Source organism: Ruditapes philippinarum, unplaced genomic scaffold (genome assembly GCF_026571515.1).
Source record: "Ruditapes philippinarum isolate M1 unplaced genomic scaffold, ASM2657151v2 ctg3030_1_1_1_1, whole genome shotgun sequence".
NCBI classification, from domain to species: domain Eukaryota; kingdom Metazoa; phylum Mollusca; class Bivalvia; order Venerida; family Veneridae; genus Ruditapes; species Ruditapes philippinarum.
The window spans coordinates 33302-60219 of record NW_026860225.1 but is presented as its reverse complement, the minus strand read 5'-3'; the positions used below and the strand labels follow the sequence as shown (position 1 = coordinate 60219).

Below are 26918 nucleotides of genomic sequence, written 5' to 3'. Positions count from 1 at the left end.
GTTACACCCCCCATGTAAGACAAGTCGCGCGCCTTAAATGACGTCATTGACGCGGGCATTTTATGAATGAATCGTGTTCTTAGGATGACGTCATTTTTCCTTATGAACGAAGTTGTATGTTCATACGCTACTATAAGAAAAAAGTGCATAATGAGAATATCAGTTTTCATAATTATTGTTTCTAAAATAATTGACATGCAATATGCAATAAAAAATATCAAACACTGGCTGTCGGTGCAGACGGGATATCTAGCTCTCGGGTAACTGTTTAGCGGAAACTCGGCAGAGCCTCGTTACAGCTGTAAACAGTTACCCTCGAGCTAGATATTCTGGTCTGTACCGGCAGCCGGTGTAAGATTCTTATATTATATGACTGTGGGAATATGTGATAATAATTTGACAGAGAAATATACAGATAACTGCTTCAGGCATACACTCCTGAATCATTTTTTATCATAAGAACTTAGTCCATATTATTTTGATAACAGATGAAATACTTTATATTTGTTAATATTTGTTCTTTCCCAAATACATGTACATGTAGTCCAGGGTCTGTAACACAAATCAGCAATCATTACAATTTATAATTTTCCACATCAAATAAGTTGGTCCACTACCATTTACATATTTAAACTTACAATAAACTGGCTATAAAAATCTGTTGTTTTTGCTTCAAATGCTAAAATACCATAAAATAACTTATCTTGAACAAATAATTACAGTAACATTTTTCTCAAGAATTATACAGCATGCAGAGTTGCAAACTAAAGTTTCATGCATACTGTGAAATCATTTTTGATAGTGTAGGATAATTTCCAGAAAAGTTGAATGAATGAAAGACAGGGTAAACTTACTCTTTAATATGCTCTTTGTGCAAAATATATGCCAGTGAATTAAAATTTAAATGATTTCACAGTAAATAACAAAGACAACACATTTAGTATGACAGTACATGTAACATTTCAGCATATCAAAACCTAGCTGACCTGCCTTTCTGAAATTCTTACATTAAACTAATTTCTCTTTTCTTTTTTTTTATAAATGATTTTTGTGAAAATCTGGAATACAGTGAATATGTTACTAACAAATAGACTCACCATTCTTTGACTCTAGAATTTATATGTCATGATATATTATACAGATTTTACATATATGCAGATTATTTATCAATATGTAGATTTTACAAAGGATCCTCTGTGACAAAGACATGAAGGGCTTTGGGACATTTGCCATTTTTAACTGTGGGTTCGAAATCATGCTGAGGACATCCAAGAGGCCATTATTTTTGAACTTACTGAATGTTGAAAGTGTTGATCGGGTTTCTTCTTCGATCATATGTAATGAATAGAGCATATGGCATTGGATATAAAAGTTCTTCCAGAAAAATTGCAGAGCCTTCTTGAAAAGAACAAAATGGAAGGGAAGAAGAATGTAACCATAATAAAAAGAACAAGATTTCTTGTTGTTATATAAAGCTATTCCGAATGCATGTAATGAATTTGTTATCGTCATGATCTCAGTAACCATTCTTTGCTTTGGTGAGTAATAGATATAATATAATTTTACTAAATTGCAAGTGAACTGGTTATTTTATGAATTCCTTTTGAATTTGAACTTTTGAAAAGTTTTTGAATTTTTTTTTGAAAATATACAATATGAAAACAGTCACCAAGAACTTATAGTTTATGTATTTTAGTTTTCTATATATTAAGTTTTGATATACAATAGAAAGCACAGCACCACAGCAACCGCACTATCATACTTTCTTACCAGTAAAGTACTCCAACGCCCACAATGTCTGCGTGTAGCCAAGATACGAAAGTATTCCTCCATCGCCACACATCTCCTGTAAAGTTCTTTGGTGGGCCAATTTTGACGGCTGCCAGGTTGATTGCAAGGAAAACAAAGAAGCTGATAACAACGGTAGTATAGCCATCTGATAACTCAACATTTGGCGATCCTTTGTATGTGTATGGGTCAAACTCAAAGGTACCACCTTTAGATTCCATTTTTATTCTGTTTCCACCTGTAAATTTTATGAAATGAGCAGCGTCACAACAAAACCAACATAGTGCGTTTGCGACCATCCAGATCAACCTGCGCATCTGCGCAGTCTGCTCAAAATCCATGCTGTTCGCTATTATTTTCTCTACTTGTAAAAGGGTTGGTAAGGGAACAACATGGATCCTGATCAGACTGCACAGATGCACAGGCTGGTCTGGATCCATGCTGGTACCAAACGCATTACGTTGGTTTTGTCGTGACACGGCTCAAATGATTTTAAGATAATCAATTTATGCATCTACAGAGCTAATACTACTCTCTCCCTTACCAGTTCCTCCCCTGATGTTTCTAGTATTTCTACCCTGACTGTTCTTCCCCTATTTTGCATATGTGCAAACTGTTCCTAACATTTTATAAAAAATTATGTTTCATTTATCTTCACATAATCTTTATTGAATTTTTTTGTATATTTTTGATATATATATAATTAAAACAAAAGTTAATATTTATGTTCCAGAACATACCTTTTACCAGTTAACTTTTAAACTAAATGTATTCAAACAAATGAAACTATGAAATTCAATGGATTTGATTAATGTGTAACTTGGACTAAACCTTAATGATATGACATTTCACCTCCAGGACGCTTCGGTCCTGGACGTTTCACCCTCAAAACCATGGTCTTTATAGCATCTTTTTTAAATTTGATAAAGATGTAAAATAAAAACAATTATGAGTTATAACAGGATATATAATGTAACTCATACTTGCATACACATTATTTATGTTATAAAGAAGATTTTTTCCAGAAGCTTCCCCTGGTTTGTTAGCATGCCAAGTGGTTAAGCACTCATACATGGAAACTCGATTTAAAGTCTCATCCAAAAGACTAATTAGTAATTTTAGTTGGCCAGCCTGGGAATCGAACCCACAATGTTGAGATTACAAGTCTCGCGCTATAACCGATTGAGCTGTGCGGGCTGATTTTGTTTGTTTGTTTCATTTTTTCAACAGTATTTCAGTCATATGGGCGGGTAGTTTCCTTACCATCGTTCCTGGAGAGTTACACCAATCATTCAATGATTCATTGAAATAATATTTTCATTAGGAAATATCTGTGAGTGTCATTCACTTAAACTCTTTCTAATACAGAACATAAACAGTAAACACTTCGTATCTAATTAAACGATCATTAAGTTACTCGTCAAATGCTAGGAACTAAAAGTATTGCTTTAAATTTACAGTGTAAATAGTACAAGATCAAGTGTCCGAAATTATTGCATCCGAATAGTGTAATAATGATTAAAAAATGAAGTCCACAAACCGCAAACCTACTGGCATACTTACAGAAATGAAATTTCAAAGAAATAGAAGTTTATTCTTCCACAACAAATCTCAACATTACTGTGTTGTGAGTTTTTTTTAAAGTTACATAATATAAAAAACAAATTAGAATTTTTGTTGTGAAGGTGTTAGCGTAATATTTACAAACTGTTAATATTACTTTAACTAACTGTACTGAAGACAGGTTAAATATCTTATAGCGAATGCTGTGGTGGTAAGTAAAGCTTGATTTTATTAGTTTAAAATACAAGTGCATCAATTCCTAAGAAATGCAATAAGGCAAAATTACGAAAAACGTTTCTACACTTTTAGCACGATAGCAAGAGAAATTAATTTAGGTTACACACCCCTATATTTTTTTATCTTATAATTGGCCTTATTGGGGGACTGGGACCGTATTCATAAAGAAGATCCTCAGTCATCAGTGTTAAGTATTATTTTTAGCTCATATGTCACAAAGTGACAGGGTGAGCTTTTGTGATCGCTTTTCGTCCGGCGTCCGTCCGTAAACTTTTACTTTAAATGACATCTCCTCATAAACCACCGAGCCAATTTCATCCAAACTTCACAGGAATGTTCCTTTGGTGGTCACCTTTAAAAACTGTTCAAAGAATTTAATTCCATGCAGAACTCTGGTTGCCATGGCAACCAAAAGAAAAACTTTAAATATCTTCTTTTAAAAAAAAATCCCAAAGAGCTAGAGCTTAGATATTTGGCATATGACATCTTCTAGTGAGTGTCTACCAAGTTTGTTCAAATAAAAGCCCTGGGGTCAAAATTGGCCCCGCCCCAGGGGGTCATTGATTTTCCCTATATGCATATAGTAAAAACTTTAAAAATCTTCTTTTAAAGAACCCAAAGAGCTAGAGCTAAGATATTTAGCATGAAACATCTTCTCATGAGTGTCTACTAAGTTTGTTCAAATAAAAGCCCTGGGGTCAAAATTGGCCCCGCCCCAGGGGGTCATTGATTTTCCCTATATGCATATAGTAAAAACTTAAAAAATCTTCTTTTAAAGAACCCAAAGAGCTAGAGCTAAGATATTTAGCATGAAACATCTTCTTATGAGTGTCTGCCAAGTTTGTTCAAATAAAAGCCCTGGGGTCAAAATTGGCCCCGCCCCAGGGGGTCATTGATTTTCCCTATATGCATATAGTAAAAACTTAAAAAAATCTTCTTTTAAAGAACTCAAAGAGCTAGAGCTAAGATATTTAGCATGAAACATGTTCTAATGGGTGTCTACCAAGTTTGTTCAAATAAAAGCCCTGGGGTCAATATTGGCCCCGCCCCGGGGGTCATTGATTTTCTATATATGTGTATAAAAACCAAAATAGCTAGAGTTTAGATATTAAGCATGAAACATCTTCTAGTGAGTGTCTACAAAGATTGTTCAAATAAAAGCCCTAGGGTCAAAATTGGCCCCGCCCCAGGGGTCATTGATTTTCCTTATATGTGTATAGCAAAAATTTTATAGCTTCTTTGAAAAAATCCAAATAGCTACTGTTTAGATATAAAGCATGAAACATCTTCTACTAAGTGTCTACAAAGTTTGTTCAAATAAAAGCCCTGGGGTCAAAACTGGCCCCGCCCCAGGGGTGTCATTGATATGTGTATAGTTAAAACTTAAAATATCTTCTTTTAAAAACCCAATGAGCTGGAGCTTAGATGTTAAGCATGAAACATCTTCTTATAGGTGTCTACCAAGTTTGTTCAAATAAAAGCCCTTGGGTTAAAATTAGCCCTGCCAGGGGGGGAGGTCATTGTTTTTCATTATATATGTATAGTAAAAACTTAACATCATGACACATCTTCTAATGGGTTTCAAATAAAAGCCCTTGGGTTTAAACTGGCCTCGCTCCGGGGGCCTATATACAGGTGAGCGACCTCAGGGCCATCATGGCCCTCTTGTTCCTAAATCTGACATCTTTTAAAGATTTTAAAGTAACACACAAAAAGTGAAGGATCAGCTGACATCAACAAGGTTAGCCTAATTAATTTGGCGTGAACAGTTTGACCCATTTTTCAGACTTTTTTATTACTGTCAAACCGTTGGAAAAAAGACAGCGCCTGTCCAAAATTATCTCGGTGTCTCTTTGACAAGTCTAATTAGTTGGACTACAACAAGGGTCGCCGAGATTTTAAAAAATAGTGGTCCAGTGCTGACAACATGTTATATGGGGAAGTCAATGGCCAGGCGGCGAAGCAGGTCGGGGGCTTTGGCTTTCCTGGCTATAGACTACACATGAAATTTTTTGCAGATAGACTAGTTTCGCATTGAGCAAATATAGCCTTTTGAGATACAATAGTATGGCAAATATGTTTTGTGTCCTTAACTATGCACAGGAAAAGGAAGATTTTAACACATAATGTGAGGACTATAAAGACTTTTCAGAATCTGTAAAAAAGACCTTTTATGAAAAAATGTCAGATAGACTAGTTTCGCGTTGACCCCTCGATGTATTTTATAAAGAAAATCAAATAAAAAATATATATGGTATTCCATACCTATCAATGTAATTTTCAGTGTTACTGTGTCAGTTCTAGGTGCCACCATATTCAATGTAACTCAATGATAACGGGAGGGGTATTCCGATAACTGTACAATATATAGATAATTTTTTGATTAATAATGTCGAGTATTCCGAGTGAAAACAAAAGTGCTGCATAAACTACGGAATGACACCTTTAAAACGGAAAAATGAATGATTATTTTTACCGACTTTCCCGTTCATGCATAGGCTTTTCTTTATTTCATGTTAAAGGTTAGTGCCAAGACCTGCATGTATATATCTACATCATCATGTAGACTATGCGAGTCACTAGATAGATGGATAAAAAATGTTATAAAAGCAGAATAAAGATAAAAACAGGGGTAGGTGTGTCTGAACATCAGGGACCAGACATGGTGGTAAAGCATTCCAATTGAAAATTATTCTAGGGAAATATGAATATTTATAATAGTAGTTGTTCGGATTTGTTTGAAAGCATTAGAAATTTGGCAGTTACAAGTTGGTCTTGTTACTGGTTTGAGATAATCTGGCAGGGGAATGGCAACCTTATTTTGTAATACATGTATGTTGTGAAACATGATCAGATGCTGATCTATGCATCTTTGTTTAAGGCTTGTCTGAAGTTGCCTGATAAAAATTTAGTATATAAAGGCATAACCAATAACTTAAAATCAGATTTTTTCCGTTTTTTAAAAAAATTTAATGTATGGATATGATATTTCATGAATAACAACAATATTTTAAACATATTTGAGGTCAAATCAATGCACCTTTGATACTTAAAGACTGAGAGTAATATTTCAGCGAACAGATGTATAGTGACATAATGTTTTCTGATACACACTGAGTCAACAAAGGGTATGTGTACTTTGACCTTGTTATTGATACATTCTGAGTTATAATACAGAGGTAACTGACTCCAACGTTTATAATTTTTTATACGTTTTTTTTACACGATTGCTAAATTCCGAAATGATACTTTTTAAACGGTGGTACTTTTATGTACTTTTATGTACTATGCTGTACCATGTATTCAAGTTGCCAAAATTTATGATGACTTACTTTCTATCTAATGCATGTACAAACAAATAACATTCAGGGCTCATCGTAAGAGAGTTGGCACATATTTTCTGCATTGAATCTCCATTTCTTTTAAAAGATTAAAGCCTTTTAAAAGGAAAATCAACTTTAAGTCACATGCGATTATTGCACAGTGATGCTGTAAGGTGGGTTGTAGATACCCATTTTCTGTTTTAACTTTGGAGTAAATCAATCAGAATTGATAGAATTCCTGATTACAGGCAATGATTAAGATATTTTATAACACAATGTGGTAATTTCCTTTAAACATTAAAAAGTATTGTAAGCGCTTGCAAATGAAAAACGAAACAAAACATTTAAACGTGTAACTGTCGGGGCCTTATACAGAGGACATGACTGTATACTGAGTGACATTGTTGTCTGATACATACTCGGTATACCAAGGAAATGTGTACATTGACTTTGTTTTTGATACATTCTGAATATACAGGGGTATTGTGTACAGTGACTTAATGTGCTCTGATATACATGATATTCAAAGTACATATGCACAGTGGCATTATTGTCTGATATATACAGAACAAACAGAGATAATTAAGGACTGGTGTACTGTGTCATTGTTTTCTGATATATATACTGAGTATACAATTACAAAGGGCAGATGTACACTGACATTGTTTTCTAAAAAAAAAGCTGAGTATACAGAGAACACATATACAGTGACTTTGCTTTCTGATATAAATTCTAGGTATACAATGGGCATGTGTACAGTGACATTGCTTTCTGATATAAATTCTAGGTATACAAAGGGCATGTTTACAGTGACATTGCTTTCTGATATAAATTCTAGGTATACAATGGGCATGTTTACAGTGACATTGCTTTCTGATATAAATTCTAGGTATACAAAGGGCATGTGTACACTGACATTGCTTTCTGATATAAATTCTAGGTATACAATGGGCATGTTTACAGTGACATTGCTTTCTGATATAAATTCTAGGTATACAAAGGGCATGTGTACACTGACATTGCTTTCTGATATAAATTCTAGGTATACAAAGGGCATGTTTACAGTGACATTGCTTTCTGATATAAATTCTAGGTATACAAAGGGCATGTTTACAGTGACATTGCTTTCTGATATAAATTCTAGGTATACAAAGGGCATGTGTACACTGACATTGCTTTCTGATATAAATTCTAGGTATACAAAGGGCATGTGTACAGTGACATTGCTTTCTGATATAAATTCTAGGTATACAAAGGGCATGTGTACAGTGACATTGCTTTCTGATATAAATTCTAGGTATACAAAGGGCATGTGTACAGTGACATTGCTTTCTGATATAAATTCTAGGTATACAAAGGGCATGTTTACAGTGACATTGCTTTCTGATATAAATTCTAGGTATACAAAGGGCATGTTTACAGTGACATTGCTTTCTGATATAAATTCTAGGTATACAAAGGGCATGTGTGCACTGACATTGCTTTCTGATATAAATTCTAGGTATACAAAGGGCATGTGTACAGTGACATTGCTTTCTGATATAAATTCTAGGTATACAAAGGGCATGTGTACAGTGACATTTCTTTCTGATATAAATTCTAGGTATACAAAGGGCATGTGTGCACTGACATTGTTTTCTGATATAAATTCTAGGTATACAAAGGGCATGTGTACAGTGATATTGCTTTCTGATATAAATTCTAGGTAAACAAAGGGCATGTGTACAGTGACATTGTTTTGTAATAAAAGCTAAGTGTAAAGGTTCACCTTTTTAGTATACAAAGGACATGTGTTATTTAATATGAACATTGTTTTCTGATATATTTACTGAGTACACAGACAACATGTGTACAGGTACATTATAAGTTCCTTACCGTACATTGTTGTCTGATGAATACAGAGGAAATGGTACATGTACATTGTTGTCTGATATAATTACTGAGTATACAGAGGACATGACTTGTGTACATGTACATTTTTGTCTGATATAATTACTGAGTATACAGAGGACAGGTGTACATGTACATTGTTGTCTGATATAATTACTGAGTATACAGAGGACATGACTTGTGTACATGTACATTTTTGTCTGATATAATAACTGAGTATACAGAGAACATATGTACATGTACATTTTTGTCTGATATAATTACTGAGTATACAGAGGACAGGTGTACATGTACATTGTTGTCTGATATAATTACTGAGTATACAGAGGACAGGTGTACATGTACATTTTTGTCTGATATAATAACTGAGTATACAGAGGGCAGGTGTACATGTACATTTTTGTCTGATATAATAACTGAGTATACAGAGGGCAGGTGTACATGTATATTTTTGTCTGATATAATTACTGAGTATACAGGGGACAGGTGTACATGTATATTTTTGTCTGATATAATTACTGAGTATACAGAGGGCAGATGTACATGTACATTGTTTTCTAATATAATTACTGAGTTTACAGTCTGTGAGGACAGGTATACAGGTACATTGTTGTCTCAAAATTTTTACTGAGTTTACAGGGGATAGGTGTACAGGTACATTGTTGATCGATAAAATTGCTAAGTATACAGAGGACAGGTGTACAGGTACATTGTTGATTGATAAAATTGCTAAGTATACAGAGGACAGGTGTACAGGTACATTGTTGATCGATAAAATTGCTAAGTATACAGAGGACAGGTGTACAGGTACATTGTTGATTGATAAAATTGCTAAGTATACAGAGGACAGGTGTACAGGTACATTGTTGATTGATAAAATTACTGAGTATACAGAGGACAGGTGTACAGGTACATTGTTGATTGATAAAATTGCTAAGTATACAGAGGACAGGTGTACAGGTACATTGTTGATTGATAAAATTGCTAAGTATACAGAGGACAGGTGTACATGTACATTGTTGTCTGAGATATATATACCACATACATGTATAGACTACATAGGAAGGTTAGTTTCATTAAGGTAAAAAATACAAGTAGACTTACTGTACTTAGTGTAGCCCAATTTGTCTTACCATTTTTATACCCCCGCACAACAAAGTTGTAAGGGGGGTATACTGGAATCAGCTTGTCCGTCCGGCCGTCCGGCTGTCCCTCGTTTTTTTCTTGTCCTCCCAATAACTTAAGATTCCTTTGACCTTCAGTGGTCATATTTGGCATGGAGGTTAGTCATGGTTAGTAGATGACCCCTATTGATTTTGAGGTCACCAGATCAAAGGTCAAGGTCACAGGGGCCTTGACTTCAAAAAGCTTGTCCGCCCAATAACTTAAGATTCTTTTGACCCACAGTCTTCATATTTGGCATGAAGGCTAGTCATGATAAGTAGATGACCCCTATTGACTTTGAGGTCACCAGGTCAAAGGTCAAGGTCATAAGGGCCTTGACTTCAAAAAGCTTGTCCGCCCAATAACTTTAGATTCCTTTGACCCACAGTCTTCATATTTGGCTTGGAGGTTAATCATGTCTAGTAGATGACCCCTATTGACTTTGAGGTTACCAGGTCAAAGGTCAAGGTCATAGGGGCCTTGACTTCCAAAAGCTTGTCCGTCCAATAACTTAAGATTCCTTTGACCCACAGTCAACATATTTTGCATGGATGTTGATCATGATTAGTAGATGACCCCTTTTGATTTTGAGGTCACTGGATCAAAGGTCAAGGTCATAGGGACTTTGACTTCAAAAAGTTTGTCCACCCATTAACTTAAGATTCCTTTGACCCACAGTCTTCATATTTGGAATGGATGTTGACCATGACTATAAGGTGACCCCTATTGATTTTGAGGTCACTGGGTCAAAGGTAAAGGTCACAGGCACCTTGACAAAAAAAAGCTTTTCTTCTCAATTGCTAAAAAATGTCCTGTCCTCAATGTATTGATTTTGACATTTTCACATTTGAAGCATGTAGAATACATAACTTAGCAATGCACTTGCTAATTATAAGTAGCCTCAGATTTGGCAGGGAGGTTGTCCTTGAGCTCTAAATGGTATGCGGGGGTATTCACACCATGATTGTGGCAGTTCTAGTTAGCTCACCTGAGCACGAAGTGCTCAAGGGTGAGCTTTTGTCATCACTCTGGGTTCATCATGCGTCCTTCAAAAAATGGCGTCAAACTTTTCAAACAACATCTCCTCCTAAACCACATGGCCAATTGCAACCAAACTTTACAGAAATGATCCTTAGGTGGACCCCTTTTCAAGGTGTTCAAAAATTTGAATTCCATTAAAAACTTTGGTTGCCGTGGCAACCAATAGGAAAAACTAAAAAAATCTTTTTTTAAAAAAACCCTAAGAGCTAGAGCTAAGATATTTGGCATGAAACATCTTTTAATGAGTGTCTACCAAGTTTGTTCAAATAAAAGCCCTAGGTAAAAATTGGCCCAGCTCCAAGGGGTCATTGTTTTCCCAATATGCATATAGTAAAAACTTAAAAAATCTTCTTTTAAAGAACTCAAAGAGCTAGAGCTAAGATATTTTGCATGAAACATGTTCTAATGGGTGTCTACCAAGTTTATTCAAATAAAAGTCCTGGGGTCAAAATCGGCCCCACCCCTGGGGTCATTGATTTTCCTTAAATGTGTATAGGAAAAACTTAAAAAATCTTCTTTGAAAAAACCCCAAATAGCTGGAGTTTAGATATTAAGCATGAAACATCTTCTAGTGAGTGTCTACATAGTTTGTTCAAATAAAAGCCCTGGGGTCAAAATTGGCCCCGCACCAGAGGGTCTTTGCTTTTCCCTATATGCATATAGAAAAAAAAATTAAAAAATCTTGTTTTAAAGAACCCAAAGAGCTAGAGCTAAGATATTTAGCATGAAACATATTCTAATGAGTGTCTACCAAGTTTGTTCAAATAAAAGCCCTAGGGTCAAAATTGGCCCCGTCTCAGGGGGTCTTTGATTTTCCCTATATGCATATAGTGAAAACTTAAAAAATCTTCTTTTAAAGAACCCAAAGAGCAAGAGCTAAGATTTTTAGCATACAACATCTTCTAATGAGTGTCTACCAAGTTTGTTCAAATAAAAGCCCTAGCGTTAAAATTGGCTCCACCCCAGGGGGTCTTTGATTTTCCCTATATGCATATAGTAAAAACTTTAAAAATCTTCTTTGAAAAAACCCAAATAGCTGGAGTTTAGATATTAAGCATGAAACATCTTCTAGTGAGTGTCTACCAAGTTTGTTCAAATAAAAGCCCTGGGGTCAAAATTGGCCCTGCACCAGAGGGTCTTTGCTTTTCCCTTTATGCATACAGAAAAAAAAAAAAAATCTTCTTTTAAAGAACCCAAAGAGCTAGAGCTAAGATATTAAGCATGAAACATGTTCTAATGAGTGGCTACTATGTTTGTTCAAATAAAAGCCCTAGGGTCAAAATTGGCCCCGCCCCAGGGGGTCATTGATTTTCCTTGTATGTGTAAAGCAAAAAGTTAAAAAATCTTCTTTGAATAAAACCAAATAGCTGGAGTTTAGATATTAAGCATGAAACATCTTCTAGTGATTGTCTACAAAGTTTATTCAAATAAAAGCCCTAGGGTCAAAATTGGCCTTGCCCCAGGGAGTCATTGATTTTCCTTATATGGCTGTATAGCAAAAACTTAAAAAATCTTCTTTGAAAAAACCCAAATAGCTAATGTTTAGATATTAAGCATGAAACTTCTTCTAGTGAGTGTCTTCCAAGTTTGTTCAAATAAAAGCCCTGGGGGTCGAAATTGGCCCCACCCCAGGGGGTCATTGATTTTCCCTATATGCATATAGTTAAAACTTAAAAAATCTTCTTTTAAGGAACTCAAAGAGCTAGAGCTAAGATATTTAGCATGAAACATGTTATAATGAGTGTCTACCAAGTTTGTTCAAATAAAAGCCCTGGGGTCAAAATTGGCCCCACCTGGGGGTCATTGGTTTTCCTTAATATATATGTGTATAGCAAAAACGTAAAAATTCTTTTTTGAAAAAAAAGCAAATTGCTAGAGTTTAAATATTAAGCATGAAGCGTCTTCTAGTAAGTGTCTACAAAGTTTGAACAAATAAAAGCCATGGGGTCAAAATTGGCCCTGCCCCAGGGGGTCATTGATTTTCCCTATATGCATTCAGTAAAAACATAAAAATATCTTCTTTTAAAGAACTAACAGAGCAACAGCTTAGATATTTAGCATAAAACATGTTCCAATGGGTGTCTACCAAGTTTGTTCAAATAAAAGCCCTGGTGTCAAAATTGGCCCTGCCTCGGGGGTAATTGATTTTCCTTATAAATTATGTGTATAGCAAAAACTTAAAACTCTTCTTTGAAAAAAAAACAACTTAAAACTCTTCTTTGAAAAAAACTCGAATAGCTGGAGTTTAGATATTAAGCATGAAACATCTTCTAGTGAGTGTCTACATAGTTTGTTCAAATAAAAGCCCTGGGGTCAATATTGGCCCGGCCTGGGGGTTATTGATTTTCCTTATATGACAGTGTATAGAAAAAACTTAAAAATTCTCTTTGAAAAAACCCAGATAGCTAGAGTTAAGATATTAAACATGAAATATCTCTTAGTGAGTGTCTACCAAGTTTGTTCAAATAAAAGCTCTGGGGTCAAAATTGGCCCCGCCCCAGGGGGTCTTTGATTTTCCCTATATGCATATAGTAAAAACTTAAAAAATCTTCTTTTAAAGAACCCAAATAGCTGGAGCTAAGATATTTAGCATGAAACATCTTCTAATGAGTGTCTACCAAGTTTGTTCAAATCAAAGCCCTAGGGTCAAAATTGGCCCCGCCCCAGGGGGTCATTGATTTTCCCTATATGCATATAGTAAAAACTTAAAAAATCTTATTTTAAAGAACCCAAAGAGCTAGAACTAAGATATTTAGCATGAAACATCTTCTAATGAGTGTCTTCCAAGTTTGTTCAAATAAAAGCCCTAGGGTCAAAATTGGCCCTGCCCCAGGGGGTCATTGATTTTCCCTATATGCATATAGTAAAAACTTAAAAAATCTTCTTTTAAAGAATCAAAGAGCTAGAGCTAAAATATTTAGCATGAAACATGTTCTAATGGGTGTCTACCAAGTTTGTTCAAATAAAAGCCCTGGGGTTTAAACTGGCCCTGCTCCGGGTGCCTTTATACAGGTGAGCGACCTCAGGGCCATCATGGCCCTCTTGGTGACTGTACTTTTTGTAATTTCAGTGTTATGCCTTTAGAACTGTTTGCCCCAGGATTCTTTCAGTGGGATGACTTGACAGCCAGCAAGGGCTATTTTTAGCAAATTTTGTCATGTTTTTAGATGATTTATGGTGATTGTTAAAGTGTGTTATGTCAGCTCAAATTACTTTTTTATTTGTTTAGTTTGAAAACTTTAAAAACAAAATCACGAAAACTAACATGAAATCTGAAGATGTGCTCCTTTAGAATTTAAATTTAGATACATGCATGATGAATAATTTTTTCATGAACAAAAAAAAATTGTCAGGTGCTCGTAGAAGTACAAATAATTATACTTGCATATTTAGTTATATCGAATTTTTAAACTCGCCATTCAAGTGCAACATGCGTATCAAAATGTGAATAAATAAATTGTGTTATTTATTGATATTTTGTTGTCTTCTGTGTTCATAAAAGCTCTTCATATATGCAGATCTGGACAAAGCATGTTTGATTAATTATAGGAATAAAGAGAAAAAAAGGTGACAGAAGTAAAAATATAATTACACCCGTTTAACTGATATGCTAACATGCTTTAAGATTGAGAATTATAACACTGTGGATAATTGACATTATTAATGTGTATATGTGATCAAAAGGTAAATGAAAATTTCACTTTATGTACGTTAGTTAAATGCGTTATATAATATATATAATTTTAAACTGATACGTTGCTTGTGATATGTTTGTTTCAAATCATTTGACTGTGACAGATTGTGTAACATACATGTTACGATTCATTCTTTACCTGTTTATCTCATGCGATGTACAAAATCATGCATAAACAAAAAGAGTCTTACATAAGTTATCATTTAATATAAAGTTTTATTGTAACATTTGCCAGATGCTTGATTTATAACAATTTATTGAACCTGTGCAATGATATTTATTGTATGGCAACTCATGTTAGATCCTATATGATTATAGTAACTTTGTAAAACAAAGAAATTGTTGAATGAATAAAACAACAACTAATTTCAAAATCCTCTAAAATCCAATTCTAATATTTTTGAATAAGATCTCCAGAAAGATTTGATGTTATGAATAAATACAAAAATCTATTCATATAGTTTAAAAATTAAACACAAAAAATTACATGAAAATGTTAGGCTGTCTCAAATATCAAGCACACATGATTTAAGGATTTTATTACCTTATCATGTACCTTGAAAAGTAGGTACATAAATGTATTTGTTAATATTTGCACTGAATGAGAAGGAAGTCTTTCTGCATTAGCATGTTTAAAATTAATTTTACCCTATATTTTGTATAGAAGTTCATTCCATTTGATTTAAAATGCAATGAATTGGTAATTTTAAAGCCAGGTATAAATCATGAATATGAATCCAGGTATTAAGATTTTACAGAGTTTAAGTATGTGTCCCTTTAACAAAACCTTCATTTAATAGAAATTAAAAAACCAAGCAGGGTCGCTGTTAGGTTGGTACACATGCAATCAGTATAGCCAGAAATATCTGTACATTCTTAAAGATTCTTTTTTGTGCTTGCTCAGTTTTTGTGGCAGTAATAAGTCACAGTTAGTCTGCCTGTAAGATCAGTAGGGTGAGTGTCAGATTTATAATCCAGGGACAGCCGGTTTGACCCTTGGGGGTGATGCAAAATTTCTCCTTGATATTCATTTTGATACCTGGCATTGAGTCTAATGGCTGTTTGTCTTAATCTAATGGCCATTTGTCTAAATTCGGACATTGAGTCTGATAACCATTTGTCTTAATCCAGACAATAAGTCTAATGGCCATTTGTCTTAATTCAGATAGTGAGTCTAATGGGCATTTGTCTTAATCAAGACAGTGAGACTAATGACCATTTGTTCTTAATCCGAACAGTAAAACTAATGGCCATTTGTCTTAAACAAGACATTGAGTCTAATGGCCATTTGTCTAAATCTGAACATTTAGTCTCATGGCTGTTTGTCTTAATCCAGACAATGAGTCTTATGGCCATTTGTCTTAATCCTGAAAGTTAATCTAATGGCCATTTGTCTTAATCTGGACAGTTAGTCTAATGGCAGTTTGTCTTAATCCAGACAGTGAGTCTAATGGCCATTTGTCTTAATCTAGACAATCATTTCTTTTATTATGGGTCTAATGGCCATTTGTCTTAATCGAGACAGTGAGTCTAATGCTCATTTGTCTTAATCCGGACAATGAGTTGAATTGCCATTTGTCTTAATCTGGATTTTGAGTCTAATGGCGATTTGTCTTAATCCAGATGATTCAGATAAGTGAATGAAAAGTATGCAGTCACATACAGAAAAATTGGTAATTACTAGTTAGTTATCCAAGAAAGCTGGGTTGTGGACCATCTGCTGAGATATGACTAAAATTGTTTGGAAACAAACAAAAAGCAAAAAGTCACAAAAATATGCATGTTATATATACAATGTACATGGGTAAGAAATGTTATAAAACTTCATGTATATCCTAGCTGTCCTGTACATTTGCTTTATTGATTTTGATTGAATTCCTTTCTAGTATTTATGGTACACAGGACCAGAATATTGTATCATTGGATTTCATAAAAGTTTATGTTTTATTTTTCAGGTTCGACAGAGAATGAGTCATTTAAGACCTTAAAAATTATAATGCTCTTCACAGGATCAATTGATTATCAAGTTTGACATGTTTAAAGTATTATAATGTTCATAAACATTGCATAGTGAACATTATATTGAGCAAGGTGATATTAAAGAGAGATTAACAAGAATGGGGATGCTGAGGAGAAGCTGGCAGATATTGATGCCTAAATATAGACTGGGTAACATGATGTACAGACTGTGTTCTTCAAAAGCTCACAGAAGTCACAGAGTTATCATATCTTCATCGACGAATATCTACGAGAATCTTGCATTAGAAGACTGGTTGTTTGAGAACACAGATTTTCAGAACGAGTCAGTGTTGTTGTTGTGGAGGAATAAGCCGTGTGTTGTTTTTGGAAGACATCAGAATCCATGGGTGGAGTGTAACGTGCCATACTGTGAGAAACATGAGGTCGATCTTGTGAGGCGTAAAAGTGGTGGTAAGTAACGTTCATCTAGCATTTAGTCTTATAGTTTACACTTTTGAGACAAAATGTAGTTTTGGTCCAGTGTATTGTAGTACAAACAAAATTTATTTATGTTTTGATAGACTTCACAAAGATCATTTTCAAATTTTGAGGAATAAAATTTATTGCAACCCTTACAAAAATGATTGTCAATTTTAACCTGTATGTTTTTGCTTGGTTAATAGATAAGTATATGCTTGTTTTAGGCAGGCACATAATGTTACACATACATGACCTAAATTGTTACATCTTTAAAAAGTGATAAATATTAGGAAAAATATATTTTAAAATAACAAAGGAGTTAAGATATATATTTATTCTATTATATAAATAACAGAATATTAACAGTTATATTTATTATATGTTACAGGAGGGACAGTGTATCATGATGAGGGGAATCTAAACTGTTCATTCTTAATGGAGAGCTCTCTATATAACAGACGTAGAAATCTACAACTTGTTGTCGATGCTATAAAATCACAATGGAATATTCCTATTGCCATTAATAACAGAGATGATCTCATGTTTCAAGATAATTATAAGGTATGATAAGGATATTTGTAAATTTAATTTACGTTTTAGCTAGTTTTCTTTTTGAGTATACCTGAGGAAAGCATGACATATGCAAACAGAACTCGAGAAGTGTAATCTGTGCAAGAAAATCTATAATTGTCAAATACAAGATGTACTAGTTACAAATTATTCTTACACAATTTGCATTTTGCCCTATTGAAAATATAAGGACCAAAAGTGTCATCACTGTCGACGATCTATATTTAGACATGTGACGTAACCATTAAAAATGCAAGAAGCTGAAAATAAGTACGGAAACAAATTATGTGCAATTTAGCTTGATGTCAGGTGCAGCAGCATTTATTTGTTGATGTTGTGTTAGAACCGTAATGACATATCCCTCTTGATGTAATTCCTTGCATTCTAGTTCATAACAATGATTCTATTTAGCAGTAAAATCACTGTTTGGGATATTTTTTTTTAAATAACACTTTAAAACTCCTGGCCTGCTTTTGGCAACAGATTCCACTCTATGCAACCAGTGAAGTTTAAGTCAGCCGGTATATTTGTATAATCTTATGGTCTGCACTGTTTAATATTCAGTGACAGTTATATTTTGAAAAAAAAAATCCTAAAAATGATGAATGGTTTAGTCTAGATTAAAAGAGAGACAAGTCCATTTAAGATACCGTGTTAAGCATGGTAAGGTTTAATATGAATTATTTCATCATTTAACTAGATATTTTAAACTGTAGATAGTAGCAACATCATTCTTGATTATATATGTATGTTTTTACCAGTTTTAGCTTTTTCTATTGAAATAATTGTGGGTTATTCTAACCATGGTGTTGTTAACCCTTTCCCCCATGAGCATATTAAGAAAAATGGCCGTTTTCACTGAAAAGCCTCCTGTTACAAGTTCAAACTCCTATGAAACTATGAAAAATGCTTCAATACTAATCAAACTTGGCACAAATGTTGACTGGACCATTGCCTTTGTAACGACATGCTCAGTCTTAAATTTTCTGTTACCATGGCAACGAGGGGACATCTCAAAATTGCCAAAAATCACTATTTTGCCTCGATTTTTTCCATCAAAATTTATTTCAAAGTGCTGCAACTTCTCAAGGGATTAAGATAGAGTCAAAGGCTTTTCAGCGTTGGTTACACGTTACATTATGATCGACCTGGGGTTATTTTTAGCCTCTCACAAGTCCAAAATTTTCTTGGCGATGAGGGGGACTCCGCCCCCCTTCAAACCCCCCTAACAGAAGGGGGCACATCCCCCATCTGGCAACCCCCTGATGTATCTTTTGGATGGGGGGTGGCGCCAAAAAAGTGCTCAATTTTTTTGGCAACATTTCTCAAACGAAAACTTATATTTGGGGCCCAAATAGGACATTTTTTCACTATTTGAGGCCTAAAAATGGGGGGGGTCGAAAGTGCGTTGTTTCGCGTATATATGTGGTAAAGGGTTAAAGTTATGATTTATTCTCAGATTTCAGGAACAGCATCCAAATTAGGTGGTAAAAAGACATATCATCATTTTACATTGTTATACAATGTTGACAAACAGAGATTAAAGAGTATTCTGAACTCTAACTTGGTAAGTATGACAGTATCTTCATCAGGACCATTTCTTGTTGTTTAACCATTAACCCTTCTCTGCATAAATTGAGCCGCGTCACACGTCAAAACCAACATAATGGGTTCGCGAGCAGCATGGATCCAGACCAGCCTGCACATCCGTGCAGTCTGATCAGGATCCATGCTGTTCACTTACAAAGTCTAAAACAAGTAGAGAAACTGATAGTGAACAGCATGGATCCTGATCAGACTGCGCGGATGCGCAGGATGGTCTGGATCCATGCTGGTCGCAAACGCACTATGTTGGTTTTGTCATGATGCGGTTCAGTTGTATAATAAGACTTGTCCAGATCCAGATTGAATCAAATATCAAAGTTTCCTAAATAGTTACACCTTTAGTCTCCTGACTGCTATTGAATCTATCCATGCAACCACTGTGCAGACCAAGATTGGCTTGCACATCCATGCTGTCTGATCATGGTCTGCACTGTTCACTATTCAGTCAGTACATTTACATATTTTGAAATATTCCCTAAATATGATGGTTTTGTCCGCATTGAAAGATGGAAAAGTCCATTAAAGGTCGTCTCTGGCCGAGTGGTTAAGGTCGTTGACTTCAAACCACTTGCCCCTCACTGCTGTGGGTTCGAATCCAGACAGGGACTTTGGATTCTTTCATGTGAGGAAGCTATCTAACTAGCTTACGGAACGTCGGTAGTTCTACTCAGGTGCCCGTTGGTGCCTAAAATAATGCACGGAAGGGCACCTGAGGTCTTCCTTCACTAGTAAAGCTGGAACGTCGCGATATGACCTATACTGTGTCGATGTGATGTAAAACCAAAAACAAACAAACAAAGCATTAAAGGTATTAAGCATGTTGATGGTTCAGACAATTCAGTATGAAAGTGATAGAGTCATGCATTCAAAACTTTATGGTCTAGGGAGAAAGTACAGACATCTTGACTGGCTTGACTTTATATTGGTAATATAGACAAGTCATTGTTGCTAACACTCTAAAATATGATACTAGTATGATAAGGAAACAATGAGTGAAATTGATCTTTCCTAAATACATTTGTAATTTGTGGAACCTACATTACTGATACAGTTGTTGCCCTCTTGTCCATATAAATTCAAATTTTGCCAGGGAAGTTACCTTTTGTAACATTAATATGTATCTTGTTATTTTCTTATACAGCTATCTAATGTTAGATTCTTATAAGTTATCTTATGTTAGATTCCTTAAAAATGAGGCGTCCGTGGTCGAGTGGTTAAGGTCGTTGACTTCAAATCACTTGCCTCTCACCACTGTGGGTTTGAATCCCGGCAGAGACTTTGGATACTTTCATGTATCCAGCTAGCTTACGGAACATCTGTGGTCCTTTAACTCAGTTGCTCGTTTGTGCCTGAAATAATGCACAGAAGGGCACCTGAGGTCTTCCTCCACCAGTAAAGCTGGAACGTCGCGATATGACCTATACAGTGTGTCGATGTGACGTAAAACTTGAAGGAAACAAACTATATCTTAATGTTATATTTATAAATCTATTATAAGAACCATATAACTAATGTTAGATTTATAAGTTTAGATTCCTGTACATCTTTTGTTTAGGAATCCTATGTCTACTGTTATCTATTGTTAGATTCCTATATCTGTTAGATTTCTATATTTACTGTTAGATTCCTATATATGTTAGATTACTATATCTATTGTTAAATACAATTGTTAGATTTCTATATCTGTAAGATTACTTTATCTATTGTTAGATTCCTATATATCTATTGTTAGATTACTATATCTGTTAGATTTCTATATATATACTGTTAGATTTCTATATCTGTTAGATTACTTTAAATATTGTTGAATTCCTATACATCAATTGTTAGATTCCTATATCTGTTAGATTTCTATATCTTTTGTTAGATTCCTATAAAGTATATCTATTGTTGTTCTATTACTGTACATCTATGGTTATTTTCCTCTATCTGTAATTACATTCCTTTATCCATTGTTAGGTTCCTATATATCTGTTTTGTTATATTGTAATGTATTGTCAATTATGAATCTTGTATTTTACAGGAAGGTATAAGCAGTAAGGCTACTGCCAGTTTAAAGATGTCAGTAACAAATCTGGCTGATCATTTCCCCGATGTAGACTATACATCTCTGGTTGATGTTATCAGTGAACATTTTGTACACAATAATCAGGTAATAAACTAATACCAGGCAGGTCTTGTACACCCAAAGTGACATTTTGATACCCACAGAATTTTTTAACTGATTACTTTCTTTAGAGGATAAGGTACTATAGGGTGAATAAAATGAATATATTTAGGTTTAAAATACTAAGTATTTTTTTAAATGCCTTATACTCAACCACTAAGGGCAATTATATAATAAAGTACTAAACTTGGAAAGAGAACTGATTGTTAGATAATTTTATTTTACATATAAGAGTTACTTCCCTTTGGTTACATTTTGTGTTCTGTCATTAAATTAGTTATTGCCATTTTTAGCTCACCTGTCACAAAGTGACAGGGTGAGCTTTTGTGATCGCTTTTCGTCCGGCGTCCGTCCGGCGTCCGTCTGTCCATCTGTAAACTTTTGCTTTAAATGACATCTCCTCATAAACCACTGAGCCAATTTCATCCAAACTTCACAGGAATGTTCCTTTGGTGGTCATCTTTAAAAATTTTTCAAAGAATTTAATTCCATGCAGAACCCTGGTTGCCGTGGCAACCGAAAGAAAATCTTTAAATATCTTCTTTTAATCAACCATAAGAGCTAGAGCTTAGATATTTGGCATGAAACATCTTCTAGTTAGTGTCTACCAAGTTTGTTCAAATAAAAGCCCTGGGGTCAAAATTGGCCCCGCCCCAGGGGGTCATTGATTTTCCCTATATGCATATAGTAAAAACTTAAAAAATCTTCTTTTAAAGAACCCAAAGAGCTAGAGCTTAGATATTTGGCATGAAACATCTTGTAATGAGTGTCTACCAAGTTTGTTCAAATAAAAGTCCTTGGGTCAATATTGGCCCTGCCCCAGGGGGTCATTGATTTTCCCTATATGCATATAGTAAAAACTTAAAAAATCTTCTTTTAAAGAACTCAAAGAGCTAGAGCTAAGATATTTAGCATGAAACATGTTCTAATGGGTGTCTACCAAGTATGTTAAAATAAAAGCCCTGGGGTCAAAACTGGCCCCGCTCGGGGGGGGTGGTCATTGATTTTCCTGTGTATAGCAAAAACTTAAAAATCTTCTTTGAATAAACCCAAATAGCTAGAGTTTAGATATTAAGCATGAAACATCTTTAAGTAAATATCTACAAAGTTTGTTCAAATAAAAGCCCAGGGGTCAAAACTGGCCCTGCACCAGGGGTGTCATTGTTTTTAACTATATGTGTATAGTAAAACTTTAAAAATCTTCTTTTAAAAAACCCAATGAGCTAGAACTTATATGTTTAGCATGAAAAATCTTCTTATGGGTGTCTACCAAGTCTGTTCAAATAAACAAATAAAAGCCCTTTGGGAAACAATTGGCCCGAGGGTGGGGGGGGGCTATATACAGGTGAGCGACCTCAGGGCCATCATGGCCCTCTTGTTATTTGTGTTACGATTTTCAAATAATATTGATCATGTGAGCTGATTATAAGGTTTTATTATTGTCTTATTATTTTATTGTAGACGAAAAGAATACAATCAGTTAATCCATTGGATGAGAATCTCTTCGATGGTGTGGAAAAGCATCTGGCAGAGTTGAAATCTTGGGAATGGATATTTGGTAAAACTCCTCCATTTTCTATTGAACGTACATTTTACAGTAAGAGAAACAATATGAATGTTCTCAATGTGAACGTAGATGTTACAAAAGGCAGGATACATAACTTGAAATTAGAGGAGTTGAATATTTTAAATAACACTAAAGTGGGTAGATCATTTTTAACGTTGAGGATCGGTCTGGAAGAGACGAAACTATGTCCGAATGAAGTGCGGAAAAATTTATCTGATGTGAAAATGGAGTGGATCGCCCAGCAAGTGTATACTGTACAGACACACGAATATCTGGACTGGGTTCTACAATGTGTCATGGAAACATTTGCCATATTTAGTGAACGGCGTGAACCCTGATTGTAAAGTTGTCTCAGAAAGTTATTTTAAGTTCAGGATGGCCAACCAATATTTAAAGCAATGCAGTGGTTTTATTATTTATTTATAGGGATGGCAACAAGCAACGGCTGAGTATCTTTTAATAGTTTAAAATTAATTTGATATTTGCGTACTTTGTAGGAAAAAAATATCACTTGGTTTTATTGTTCTGAAATATAACAATTTACAATTTCTAAGATATATGTCCGATATAAAAGACATGATTTTAAATTTAATCAAAATATCTATTAAGAGGTGCGATAATTTTATTGGAAATTGACTGTTGTTTATGTCTCAACAAGGCAATCAGCAGTTTGACAGGTGTATGCAATAAACAACAACATCATCACTTATATCATTCTTGATTGCTTATGACATTAAATACCACTGTGTTACTTTAATTTGCTGAGCTAATACCTTTCAATAAGGTCAGATGTAAGCAATTAATTAGACCATATCAACAATTGAACCAACAATATTTATTTTATTTTCAAGAAACTTTTCTTGCATTTTTAGTACTAGTCAATTCTGTGTATCAAAATAGAAAAAGAAAGTAGGTTGCTGACAGTTTATAATTATATGTTACATTCTTCATTCATGTGATAGGTTTGACAGAAATATGGATGATCATTAGATGGATTATGGTTCAAATTACATTTTAAATGTCCTGGTAACTGAGTACTCAATTGGAAAAATGACTGAGTGCTCAAGTACTGAAATTAATACTCGTTATCATCCTTTATAGTTACAATGTGTTATCCAGTTTCAATAAATTTCGATTTCAACTAAATAAAGATCAGGGGAGATAACACGGAATATGTAAACACCAGTTATATAATCCTTTAATAATAACATGTTACTTAAATCAGTGATTTTATAGGTTAAATGTCAGGTTGGTACAAGGCGTATTTTAAACTACATTTTCCAAGAAAAAGTAGAGCCCTGCCCTGGCTTGGCTCCTGACAGTAAGCTATGACAGTAAATCTACCTGTACCTTTCGTAAGGTTCAAAAATCAAGCTGCTGTATTTGACTTAATCCATTAACTAATTAAATTGCAAAATAAGTCAGATATCCAGTTTAACATTTATCATACTTTATGTTTCAAATGGGCATTTTTTTAGATGTCAGATTGTAAGATGTAATATAGCTTGGTCATTATTATTGGAAAAGAGTGAACTCGGCCCAATACCAACTCGGCACGGGTCAACTCGGCCCACTTTACAAAAATATATAGGCCTATAACGTATTTACTTTGCTTTGCATGTTGTTCAGGTAAATGAATAATAAGAAATATCTTATTATTATTACATTGTACCTCTGCTGAAATAACGTATATTTAGAAAAAAAAAGTTATTTATTTGTCTTGCAGATTCAATAAAATTAATATAGACACAGGCATGATTATCGAACCTGGGAAGAAAAAATATGAACAGATTGATAAAATAACTTCATATTTTTTCTTCCCAGGTCCGATACTTGTGTCTGTGAATATAGATATTATAAAAATGTGTTTCCTTAGATGCATTTTGTTTGTAAAGTAATTTTCAAAAAAATATGAAACAAAAACGTGTTTTCTTAATAGCATAAGCTTCTAATTAATTGCAGGTGGTCACTTATCAAATTTGAATGAATGAGTCAATCATAATTATCACCTAATTAATCGGTATCTTTAACATACACATTGATTGATAATAGCCCGTGACAATAGGATTCCTTTGATGTCCTTTACCCGTTTTTAAAAGTGGGCCGAGTTGACCCGTGCCGAGTTAGAATAGGGCCGAGCTGACTCGGGGGCCAAGTATGTTTTAGGGCCGAGCTGACCCGGATTCATTATTATTATGCCCCCATTTCGAAGAAAAGGGGGTATATTGCTTTGCACTTGTCGGTCCGTCGGTCCGTAGACCAAATGGTTACCGAGTGATAACTAAAGAACCCTTAGGCCTAGGAACTTCAAACTTGGTATGGTGATTGTTCATGACCAGTAGATGACCCCTATTGATTTTGGGGTCAAGGGGTCAAAGGTCAAGGTCACATTGACCTTGTAAGCAAAAACGGTTTCCGATCAATAACTAAGGAACCTTAAGGCCTAGGAACTTCAAACTTGATATGGTGATTGGTCATGATCAGTAGATGATCCCTATTGATTTTGGGGTCAAGGGGTCAATGGTCAAGGTCACATTGACCTTGTAAGCAATAACGGTTTCCGATCAATAACTAAAGAACTTTAAGGCCTAGGAACTTCAAACTTGGTATGGTGATTGGTCATGATCAGTAGATGACCCCTATTGATTTTAGGGTCAAGGGGTCAAAGGTCAAGGTCACATTGACCTCTTGGGTAAAAACGGTTTCTGATCAATAACAAAAGAACCCTTAGGCCTAGGAACTTCAAACTTGGTATGGTGATTGGTAATGACCAGCAGATGACCCTATTGATTTTGGGGTTAAGGGGTCAAAGGTCAAGGTCACATTGACCTTATAGGTAAAAACGATTTCCGATCAATAACGAAAGAACCCTTAGGCCTAGGAACTTCAAACTTGGTATGGTGATTGGTCATGACCAGCAGATGACCCCTATTGATTTTGGGGTTAAGGGGTCAAAGGTCAAGGTCACATTGACTTTGTAGGTAAAAACGGTTTCCGATCAATAACTAAAGAACCCTTAGGCCTAGGAACTTCAAACTTTGTATGGTGATTGGTCATGACCAGCAGATGACCCCTATTGATTTTGGGGTTAAGGGGTCAAAGGTCAAGGTCACATTGACCTTGTAGGTAAAAATGGTTTCTGATCAATAACGAAAGAACCCTTAGGCCTAGGGACTTCAAACTTGATATGGTGATTGGTCATGATCAATAGATGACCCCTATTGATTTTGGGGTCAAGGGGTCAAGGTCACATTGACCTTTTAGGTAAAAACAGTTTCCGATCAATAACTAAAGAAGGCCTACGAACTTCAAACTTGGTATGATTATTGGTCATGACCAGTAGATGACCCATATTGATATTGGGGTTAAGGGGTCAAAGGGCAAGGTCACATTGACCTTGTAGGTAAAAATGCTTTCAAATCAATAACTTAAGAACCCTTTGGCCTAGGAACTTCAAACATGGTATGATGATTGGTCATGACCAGCAGATGACCTATTGATTTTGGGGTCAAGGGGTCAAAGGTCAAGGTCACATTGACCTTGTATGTTAAAACGGTTTCCGATCAATTAACTAAAAACGCTTAGGCCTAGGAACTTCAAACTTGGTATGATGATTGGTCGTGACCAGCAGATGACCCCTATTGAGTTTTGCATCAAGGAGTCAAAGGTTAAGGTCATGACCAGTAGATACTTGATAACCCTTATTAATTGTTTGATCACTGGGTCAGAAGTCATAATAACCTTATCACATGACTAATTGGTGCTGATAGGGGGCACACATGTTTTACAAACATATCTTGTTTACCTTTTGATTTGAATATGTAGATTGACATGGAACTTTGTTTGCATGGTGTGTGGCATTTTATCTGA

At 34.8% G+C, this 26918-nt stretch overlaps 2 protein-coding genes across 4 annotated transcripts in view; one reads left to right on the top strand and one right to left on the bottom strand.

Moving 5' to 3' along the window:
- Positions 1 to 3498, bottom strand: part of LOC132759282 (TLC domain-containing protein 2-like) — a 27729-nt gene extending 24231 nt beyond the window's left edge. The window contains exons 1-2 of one of the 2 annotated variants that reach the window (XM_060751028.1): positions 3352 to 3498; positions 1771 to 2026 (exon numbers count right to left, since the gene is read on the bottom strand). In XM_060751028.1, coding sequence (XP_060607011.1) covers positions 1771 to 2009 — 239 coding nt within the window. In that variant the 5' untranslated portion in view covers positions 2010 to 2026; positions 3352 to 3498. The remainder of the gene's footprint in view (positions 1 to 1770; positions 2027 to 3351) is intronic. The other variant, XM_060751027.1, reaches the window with a different exon arrangement.
- LOC132759281 (lipoyltransferase 1, mitochondrial-like) lies at positions 3470 to 26918 on the top strand. Of its 2 annotated transcripts, none has more exons than XM_060751025.1 (6): positions 3470 to 3562; positions 16656 to 17130; positions 17528 to 17700; positions 19169 to 19276; positions 21338 to 21466; positions 22943 to 26918. In XM_060751025.1, the coding sequence occupies exons 2-6, from the start codon at positions 16818 to 16820 to the stop codon at positions 23384 to 23386; spliced, it is 1167 nt and encodes a 388-aa protein (XP_060607008.1). In that variant the 5' UTR covers positions 3470 to 3562; positions 16656 to 16817; the 3' UTR covers positions 23387 to 26918. The 2 variants fall into 2 exon arrangements, with proteins under 2 accessions (XP_060607008.1, XP_060607009.1); XM_060751026.1 differs by lacking the exon at positions 3470 to 3562 and adding an exon at positions 14426 to 14690.